Raw genomic sequence first — 10,694 nt, 5'->3', positions numbered from 1 at the left:
ATATGTGTACGGGAGGCAAGAAATTGAATATTTTAATCATACGATTCCGGCAGAGAGTGCGTGCTCAAAGTTTTCTGAGCAACAATGGTTTTGCAGGTGCAAATGAGCAGGCAAAAGTTGTTTTTCTAAAAGTTCAATCAAAAACATTAGAAACATAACAAAACTTTAAAAAATCATAACCAAGTTGCTGGACAAAGTACAATGGATACGGGGCGAGTCAACTAGATGAATAAGTGAACATATGGCACATTATGTTTAAAAACTGGGACAAAACTTGCACGCTTATTCGTTTTGTCGGAATGAAGTTCTAGTTTCAAGTACTTTTCTTATCAAAACTATGGACACCGCTATCAATAAATATGCTTACGTTAGCAACTTTTTGAATGTTTACATGTTCACAAGTTCGGGCTTACAACTAATAGTTCAGAAAAATCATTATATTATAAAATTAGTACGGTCAAAAATGACATTGACGATAAATTCACTAAAAGTAACTTCGAAAAAAAAAACTCTGAAAATTAATTTTTCCGTGAATATTATTTTGTATCTTGGACACATTTGAAAAATTGGGATTTTAAAAATGCAAAAATAGTTAATTTTTGGTTTTTAAAAAACGAGTTCGGTTCATGACTATATTCACAATACGGTATCAAATCTGGCAGAAAGGTGATACATTCAGATTCAACATTATACATCATCGTTGTAAAGAATGAGAACTTTCAATAAAATAATGGGTTCATAAGACTTTTTAGCAATACATTTTTTTGGTATTTTCTTAGCATTTAGCAAACATTTATAAAACTATGTGAATACTTAACAAAAGCTGTGTCAGATTTGATACAATTGACTGTTTTGAAATTCTAAAAGTGTATCTTTCTGACAAAAAATGTTCGCATTTTGTACATAAGCTTTAAACTGGTTTGTTTTTCTGATTTTGTGGATCTTAGAACTCTTTCATTGTAAATTATAAAAAAACGCTCATTTGGCATAATGGCTTTATTATTTAAACGCTTCATAGGTCTAAATAACTTATTGCAGTTTTCGGAACACTGCAACTGTCTGTCTTCAATTTATAGACGCAGTTTTTGTTTAGAACATAAGAAGAGAACAGAAAATCTCAAAAAAGAAACATGAAGTTTTAATTACAAATTTGTTAGCAGAAAACCATAGATGTTTCATTCACATTTTATCATAATTATAGCTTCTCCTGAACTACGTTCTTGCACTTTTTTATAGTGTAGAAAATTTTGTGATTAAGCAATAGAAAAATGACTAAGAGTTCGAATCTTTTTCAGAAGCGCACAAAATTTATGTAAGAGTAAGTATCATGCATTCAATTTTGGCTGACATTAAGGAATGGGAAGTATTTGGATAAAATTGCTTCGTCATATAAATGTCATGAATTGGTCTGAACAAAACGACTATTGTAAAATGTGGGAATGAAGACATTGGGTATTACAGCGTTTTTATAATAACCTTCCAAACTAAAGGGTAAATATTGCAGCTGTGAATTGTGAGATGATGAGTAGGGTACCGGATAGCACAAAAGACATTTCAGCTCAATATCTCAGCTGGTACAGAATCACAGCTGGATTCAGGAATAACCCACAAAATCGTAAAGAATGGTAAATAAAACAATGAAAATCTCAAAACGACTGTTTTATGTATTGTTGTGAAATTTGAAAAATAAGAACTAAATTTAAAATCAAATAAGACATAATTGATTCTGAGAATAAGTGTTTTTTAATGTTGGTACATTTTTCAATCGTTTCCTGAAAGCTGGAACGCAATGGTTCTGAGTGAAACATTTAACGTAGTTAAAATTTCAAAGTGATCTGGTAAATGAATATTAAGTAAGCATCTTGTACGAAACAGCTATTGAAAGTCATCTCTTGAAAATTAGCTTCAAGATTTTCAAAAATATAGTTTTTATGCCTAGTTTTGAACCAATTCTTACTGAACACATGCTCTTTGTATATAAATTGTCAAAAACATTTACGTTTTCTATACTGCATACAAATGTAAACCTGGTTCATTGGAAAAATTGAAACAAATCATATTTTGTCAAGTTTCTATTTACCCGCAAACGGTTAAATTTTCTTAAAAACCAAAAAATCGAACACTTTTGAATTAAAGTTTTACTAAAATACGTATTTCTTACGGTCACTAAGATTTTTTACTACTACATAAGTATCAAGTGTTTATTCACTTGTAAATGTTTGACAAGACTTCCTCAAAATCTTAGGCATGCTCAAGTGCGTGAAATGATTTTCTACCATTAATCAGAAGCCGCGAATTCCAATGAATATTGGTACCTCTAAATTGAAACTGCTGAAAATTTTTTTTCTATTCTTGAAAATTTGAAACTTCTTGGGAAACTTGTGATACATGTATCACATGAAAAAAGAAACAAAATATCGACACAGAAATAAACACAATACGGCCTTTTTTTTGAGAAAGGACACAAAACAGTGTCGCACTTTTTCATGTTAGGATAAAATCACCATGTGTGTGTCTGGGTGTACGTTGAATGTTGCAAAAGGGAAGATGGAAATAGTCGGAGAAAAGTACCTAAAAACTGTGGGAGGTCTTGAATCATCATCAAGTTTTCCACAATCTGGCCGTTTAGAATTATCGCGATTGCACTTTTGGAAACCGTTTGAAAAGGGTCAGTGGCAGGAAAAAAGTGTGAAAGTACTTAATTCGGGAAAAAGTGTAATAGAGAACATTTCTCCACTTTATAAACTTTTCTCCATTAACAAAAGCAAAACTTGTAAGTTACTGAATTTTCACAAATTTTACCTTCTAGTTTTTTTCTACAAAGTTTCTCTTCTTCTGACTCCATTCGGCAATGCTGTGACCACTGAAGTTTTTACAAAAAAACTGAATGTTTTAAAAAGCCTTGTCGCCAAGTAACCAGGTGTTCAGTGCACCAAAGCTTTCTTTTTTCAATTAATATGTAATATGTAATTCCACGCTATGCAATATTCCAATGAAAACTTCATAATCTGTTGAATAGACTTTTCAAATATCACATTTTGTCAAAGACAAACGTCTTCGAATTCCAATCATCTTCTTTTTCTTTTTCACTTCCGAATAGTTATTCTTCCCATCACGCCTAGTTGTTTAAATAAAGATTAGAAGATAGATCGAAGACATGTATCGGAAATCAGTTATTTCCTCCACTGATAAATTGAGAATTACTGTCGATCATACCACATAGTGAGTACGTTCGCAGCAAGATGCACAATTTTTATCACTATCAGGCTCCACGTTTCGAATGATTATTCCGGGAAAGAATAACAAAAATAAAATTGGTGCTTCCCTAATAAAATAGAGAACGAGTAGAAAATATTTGTTTATCGTTCCACTGCTGAACTGATTGTCAATTTGATCATTTTGTTCATTTTATGTACTTTTTGACAGTTTTGTTCTGATAAATTAAATTTCAATGCAATGTAACTTTTTTTAAAGTAGTCTAATAGAAGAATTTGGTAATCATCTGAGAGTGGAAGCTATTTTTGTTATTAGAATCCTCAATAGTGTTGATTTTCTTCCTGAATATATTTTCAATGATTTTATACAATTTTTCAAATTTTTCAAATGTTCAAATTTTATTTTAAAGTACACCGTAAATAATATTTTTTTTAAGTTTTGACGATTAATGTTTGAAATGTTCTTGAGTCTTATTACTTGTATGCATAAGCATTACACTATTAACTTTTCCAGTGGCCTATAATATAGTTTTCTTGCAAAACAAGTAGTCTAAGCAAATAGTCTAACGTTACTTAGCAAATTATCAATTTGATATTTTTCATCAAGCGCTAATTTCAACATAGTTAAATTTGAGAGAACTGCAGTAGTGATTTCAAAATATCCGCAGCTTAAATGAGTTATTGTTCAATTTATTTCACGTCTTCAAAATTTGTTCGCAATAACCTTTAAACTCCGTAATCTCTTTCATGATCCATAAAATCTTAACACGTGCGAAACTGATACCAGGTACAGTTGTACTCAAATAACATTCTTGTTAAGCATTTATACTACAGTAGCTAAGAAATAAATTGAAAGTTATAAATTTTTATCAAGGACAAAGATTCATGTCTGTTTTTGCTTCACACTGTTGATTTGTTTCTCGTTCACGTGAATTCTGGACTGATGAACTTTTAACCATTACAATTTTTGAAAAACAATCAGAAGTTTTTTTTTCCAGTTTTTGACTCCACAAAATAGACAAACAAAACAAGCACATGTCAAACAACTGATCCTCATCTTCTGACAGTAATAATAATGATGCTATTTCATCTATACACCAGAGATCAATGTGAGGGAAAAACAACAAACGTACTTGTTCTTGAAAATGGGAATATGTTTAACATGGAATGATTCTTGTAAATTACAAAAGGTGGAATACATTTTTTTAAAACAATTTAACAGAAAAGTTACCTAATTTTCTCTATTAATATTGTTCCCTCTCTTAGGATTCAGTCCTATAAAGCAAGTAACGTCATATAAAATCATGCACTCCCAAGAAATTGGTTTTATCACATTATTTTGAGTTTTTTTTTAAATAAATGATCAAAGTAGAGCTTTATTTATTTTGTTCCTGATAAATCATTTTTTCTCGAATTGAAAAAAAAAAAAATTAATTCAGTTCTCCCAAAAAGATAACAAATTTATTCTATTATTTGTTTGACTAACTATTCCCTCTTGGCAGTTAACTTATCAAGAGTCTCACTTCCTAATCTGTCTAAAATGTGCACTGAGTTGCAAACTTTGACCCAAATAAAATTTGATAGTTCGTGCCGAGCACCTTTTTGAATGATAAGATATGGGTTGCTTTCAATATCAAGAAATTTCCTAGATTTTATGAACAATCAACGCGGCTTTTCCTTTTGTTTAATAATTTTATATGTGCAAAGGTCTTGACCGTGATCTTGCAATTTTTAATTTTTCTTTCAATTTTCACACAATCACGTCTGCTTTGTTTTCAAATTAAACCTACAATAGCAAAATATAGAAATTTTGAACTAGATTTTGATAATAAAACTTTGAACCCAACCTTACAAGGACGACATTAGTAATCACGTGACAAAACTGGTATTTTGACACTCTGAAAATGTTGACATCATAAAAAGGTCAGGTGACTCACTCATCTCCTTGGATCTTTACTGGGTCAGATTGTCTGTCTTGATAGAAAAATAAACGTTTTACCCTTCATTGTTCATGTTTGTAAATAGTATTTTCATTTTCTCTTTTCAGTTGTTCTTAGCGATAAGAAAGTGCTATAAATGTAAATATTTTTTATTTTTGCGGAAACTTTCTATTTGTGAATATTTAATCCTGTATACACTTTTAAAACTGTTCTAGAGGTTTGTTTCATTCAAATGTCTTGTTTCATCAATATGATCTGAAAATTTAACCGATCTTTGCATTACTGATTGTAAATTTTAGAGATTGCTGCATTGAACATCTTTCAGATAAAGAACAGATTGTATTTAAAACGATATTTTTTAAATATATTTTGGACTTTGAAAATCGCTGTACAGTTAAAATATATTGCTAGATGTCAAGAAGATGCCAAAATCTTGAGCATTTCCTATAGAAAGAATTTTTTGAAATTTTTTTCTAAGAAAACATGTTTCAGTTTATGTTTCATCATAGTCTGATAGTCGAAATATGACGTCTTTTTTTGAGAAATTGTTCTCTCACAACATTATGAACTTTGTACACACAATTCAGCATAAACTTTTCTGCTTTAGAATTAACTGTTTCTCCACATTATTCCAATTTATAATTATTTGACTATTGAAATTTTATGAAGCATACATTCTCCGACTTGAATTCATAATTGTGCCAATTCAAAGCTCCGAAAAACGATTCCTTTTACATTCTCCGCCTCCCATTTGGTCTCTCCATCTTCTGTGCTGGGAAGAAGAGACCACCATCATACGTTATCTCAGATGACCCTCTTATTTTCTCAGAGAGAGAGAGAGAGAGAGAGAGTGTAATGGGGAGGTGAACCTGGTACGACCGGCTCATGCGGACCACGACTAACCTACAAAGTGCTCTCTTCATATGTAATTTATTAGCGACAACTGATGTTAAGTTTGCAAGTTTTCTCTTCTTTTCTTCATTTTCTTTTGTTGCGTTCTAGTTTGAATCATAAAATGTGATTTTGGTCTCCCAATGACAATTTATTATTGTTAGTTTTGATCTTCAGTTTAAAAATAGTGGTTATCAATCATTATTGATAGACCAACTGTCAAATGACCATTAGATCTCAAGTGCCCGCCCTCAATACTTTTTCATTGAAATTTTTAAGTTTTCCTCGCCTTCAACCTTTTATGAACAGCCATTTTTTGAATCATTTTCATGAATAAATGTGTATTCATGTGGTTTTTGTGGTTTATTTGAGACAGGGTCAACAGTTCAGTGACTCTGTCTGGTTAAACAAACTTTGTTTCTTTCCACTTGCCTCCTTCGTTTTTTTTCTTTTTATAAAATGTTTATATTGATTTTCTTGGTTTCTAAATCACATTTTCATCTCATAATTTAATTTCAGATATGTTACTTTCAATATTTTACTTTTATGGCAGTTGTATAACACTGACCTACTTCTCAACAGTCGTCCTTATTTTCTTTGGTCTGAGGTATGTCGTAGACGCACTTGACGTTGTGTAAAATCAAACATGTTATCAGCTGGGGAGTGCTTCCACAATGGTATCTTCACGTGGTTGCAATGATTCAAGGATATTTCCCACGAGAAAAACTTGAAAACACATATGAGAATGAAGAGAGTGAAGAACAAAGGGTAAGTGAAGTCGACATTTGGATCTTCCGGTGACTCATGTTTTGACTTTTCAGAGTGAAAAATCGGCAGATCAAATTGCTGAAGAACGAGTGAAGAGGATAATTGATGTGGGTTAACATTGAGTTTATAATCTATTGGTTAATTGTTTGGACTAATTACAGACTGATCTTGGACCATGCTTTCAAACAGCTCCTACGATACGGCCTACTCTATTAGGCATGATGCCTGAGAAGAATTGGAATTCAACAGAGAAGGCAATTTTCTTTGCCGGATTAATTTTTAGGTGAGAACTTGTTTCCAGTTTTAAAGTTATGTTTTGTAAAACTGAATACAAATTTTATATTTAAAAAAATAGAACGCAATTCGCAAATCAAAATTTTTCTAATTTTCTTACGTTAACGCAGTAAATGTTGAAACAAAATTTAATCTGCATATTATTTAATTCAAATATATTATTCAACATTAAATTTTATAATGGTTTCAGAATATTTTTCCTTATGCCTGTGCGAGTTTGTCTACTCCTCACATCATTTGTTTTTGTTGCACTTGCTGGACTTCAAACCGCATTCCGAGTAAGTTTCATCATTTATAGAACAATTACTGTACATCAAACTTGAAACTCCAGACACTATCGGATCGTGAAAAAACATGGGTTGCTATCGTATACTGTCGATTGTTTTGTGGTAGTATGGGACTAGTTGCCAACTACAGAAACCCACAATTCAGACCCAAGAAACCAGGAGTTGCAGTTTCGAATCATTTAACCCCAAATGATATTCAAATTTTATGGGCTGGAACACCACACGGAAGCTCATATGGATACGTTGTCACTGGCCAAAAACACAAAGGAATCATTGGTATTTATTGTTATTTACGTGTTGTTTGTTAACTTTTTGTGTACTTAGGAATCATTGAACATTTGGTTGAGAAACTATGCCCATCACTTTGGTTGGAAAGAAAATGCAGTAATGAGAGACAGGGATTTCTGGCTGAAGTTATGAAAATTGCTAAACGAGAAGGACCAGTGTTACTATTTCCGGAAGGATATTGTTCAAACAACAGCAAGGTGCTGCAATTCAGAAAAGCTATTTTTGAAGAAAATGTCAATATCTATCCAGTTGCAATTAAGTGAGTATTTTTCAGTATTTTACCTCGGAAAACTGAAAGCTGACAGTTCAAATTGACTTAACTGTTTTTTAATCTAACAAAAATTTAAAAAAAAAGTTCTAAGAATAATTGTATTTTTTTGTGCAGATATGTGAAGATATCAGTTTAATTTTTTTAAGTCAAAATTTTTTATTCTCTGACAGTTAGTAGCAATTTCTCCTAGATTACCTTTTTTTTTTAAGTTTTCTGAAAGTAAAAGGTAACGAGTCTCAAAGTTATTAGCTGTTTGGTTAATACAATTTTCAACATTTTTTTTGTAATAACCACTATTTTTTAAGGCAATCCCCAGAGTTTGGAGATGGCTTTTGGTATGAAGACGAATTTTTCCAATACTTAGTTCGAATTATGCTTAACTGGGCAGTTGTCTATGACATTCAATATCTTCGTGAGTTTTTGATGTATTTTATGTAAAATTCCTTTAAAAAAATTTTAGCTATGGAAGTACGAAAAGAACATGAAAATAATTCTCTGTTTGCTGCTAGAATTCAGCAAGTCATTGCGAATGCAGCCGGAATTCCATCATGTGAATATGGAGGAAGTCTCTGGTATAAGTGAGTGAGCCCATCAAGAAAAACAAATAATTCAAACGGAGTCTCATTCCAGACAAGAAGAAAGGAATAAACTGAAGGAAACCCTCAAAACTCAGCATGATATTTCTGGAAGCAGAAATAATAGTGATAGTGGGATATCTGGTGGAGGAGGAAGCAGTGATAATTTGAGCATCGACGATTTCGAATCTGTTTCGGAGAACCAGTGTGAGGAAAATGTGATACCGGCTATGAACTGAATTTGTACATTGTAATTTTTGTTATTAAATCATATTGAAAATTAAAACAACAACCAAAACGTGTCTTCATAATAAAAACTTTAAAATACTTTTCGAAAATATTTTTTATCAACTCGAAAAAAACTGCGTTTTGCTATTCGGCCCTACACAAAAAAATACTGATGAAAATGAACTATACAAAAATAGAAAAAATAACACACAGATGTGCGTCTCAAAAATTAATTTTAAATAAAAACTTTCAAAAAGTTTTCAAAAATTAAAATATCGGTAATTTCACTCTTTTTCAATTAAAAAAAACATTGTAACTGGAAAACAGAATTTAAATGAGAGGCGACGTTTTTGGGTTTTATAATAAAAAAAATTAAGGTATATGTGTATGCAATTTTAAAAAACCAATAAATTCACTAGATATGTACTACGTCGTTCTTTTCAATCCTGACTTTGTTAGGAATCTCCTTTCCAGAAGTTGTTTCGAATGAACGCAATGGCAAAAATGGAAGGAAAAAAGGAATAATTCGTCCTTTGCATCGACATCTTGTTGTGTTCTTTTTTGTCCCTCTTCATTCTATTGGCGTGTTCGGGATATTATCCTCTCCTCGCCAACCAGCAGCTACTACCAACTTTTTTGTCGATGTTCGTCTTCTCTTGTGTTTTTGTGTGTTCCCATTTAGTTTCAGTTTTTGTTCTGCGCATTTCACAAAACTTTACTATTTTCAAAGTTCTTCGACACGCAAAAAACTCTACAAAAGTTTACTTTCAACTTTTTTTCGTATTTGGATTTATTTTAGCTATTTTTTTTAACGACTGGTTTAAATAAAAATAGGATGGGAGAAATTTTAGTAGACTTAATATGTAAATGTGAAAGAATTTTAGTAGACTTAATATGTAAATGTGTAATTTCCAACAATTAAACGAGGAGAAAAGACGAAAAATAAAAAAAATTATCGAAAATAGAACACTTTGTCACCATCAAAATCACTAACACTAGCAAAATAGCACAGTTTCATAGTCATATTACATATGCATGTTATAACAACAAACCTATTTTCATCTTTTGAAAACCCTACACACAATTCCACTTTTTTATGGAGAAATACAACCACATATAATCTTTTGATTTCAAAAAGTTATTTGTAATTGCCAAGCATTCATTACTTGGAGATCACGTTTTCCAAAACATCTTCGTCAGCAATTATTAAAACTTGGGAGTTTTTTTAAAGAATTATTGTATGCATTAGAGTGCGTTCTTATTGAGTGTTTCAAGTATGGAATTTGTTCTCAATTAACAAATTATTCTTAAACACACAATTTAAAATTAGTGCTTCATGTACAATTATATAGTCCGTGAAACAATGCAAATCTCCAAAAATTTTTAAACTTATTTAAAACTTGATAGGTACTTTTCAGCATATTTTAGTCTAAGGAGCCCTTTTATTGTTTTCAAAATAGTAGGACAGCAATTTTCTAATGAGTTAGAATTCACTCAACCAACCCTCAGAGGCATACCGTACTGTTTCTTCAAAATTTTGATTCTTTTAGTTTTGATTTCCATTTAAAAAATGCGTCAATCTGAATACTACCTATTGTTCAACTTTTCTATTTCAAACTGCATTCCCATACTCTTTCGTCGCTCCAATTTTTATGGGACAAAATTGGCGGGGGTTTTGAGTACCTCCTGGCCTCTCGTCCCATTCTTTGTGATCACACTTTTTGTTTCATTTCACACTTCATCCCCACACTTTCAACCGATACGAATTCGTATCGCAGATTTGTATAAAACATAGCGAAAAAGGAACGGCGACAAGTTTTGATTGGTTTTACAATGCAAAACTTTTTTGTTTATTAATATGTATGGTCTTGTCAATAATTGTTAGATTTTAGATTTGTAATTGACAATTTGTTAATTGGTTTAAAACTATGGTTTTT

At 31.4% G+C, this 10,694-nt stretch overlaps 1 protein-coding gene and 1 non-coding gene across 2 annotated transcripts; one reads left to right on the top strand and one right to left on the bottom strand.

Annotated features, from left to right (window-relative positions):
* Positions 1-6,565: 6,565 nt before the first annotated feature.
* M79.2 (Phospholipid/glycerol acyltransferase domain-containing protein) lies at positions 6,566-8,855 on the top strand. The gene is made up of 10 exons (NM_077380.3): positions 6,566-6,653; positions 6,703-6,814; positions 6,868-6,921; positions 6,976-7,097; positions 7,299-7,386; positions 7,440-7,671; positions 7,720-7,942; positions 8,260-8,366; positions 8,415-8,532; positions 8,585-8,855. The coding sequence occupies exons 1-10, from the start codon at positions 6,568-6,570 to the stop codon at positions 8,766-8,768; spliced, it is 1,326 nt and encodes a 441-aa protein (NP_509781.2). The 5' UTR covers positions 6,566-6,567; the 3' UTR covers positions 8,769-8,855.
* A 1,620-nt stretch (positions 8,856-10,475) lies between these two features.
* On the bottom strand, positions 10,476-10,550 carry M79.15. The gene has a single exon (NR_072016.1). It is a non-coding gene; the product is annotated as an Unclassified non-coding RNA M79.15 (non-coding RNA).
* Positions 10,551-10,694: the final 144 nt, after the last annotated feature.

The sequence above is a fragment of the Caenorhabditis elegans genome, chromosome X, assembly GCF_000002985.6.
Source record: "Caenorhabditis elegans chromosome X".
In the NCBI taxonomy this organism is placed as follows: Eukaryota; Metazoa; Nematoda; class Chromadorea; order Rhabditida; family Rhabditidae; genus Caenorhabditis; species Caenorhabditis elegans.
Note: the sequence above shows the minus strand (reverse complement) of the source record. Positions and strands in the feature narration are given on the sequence as shown.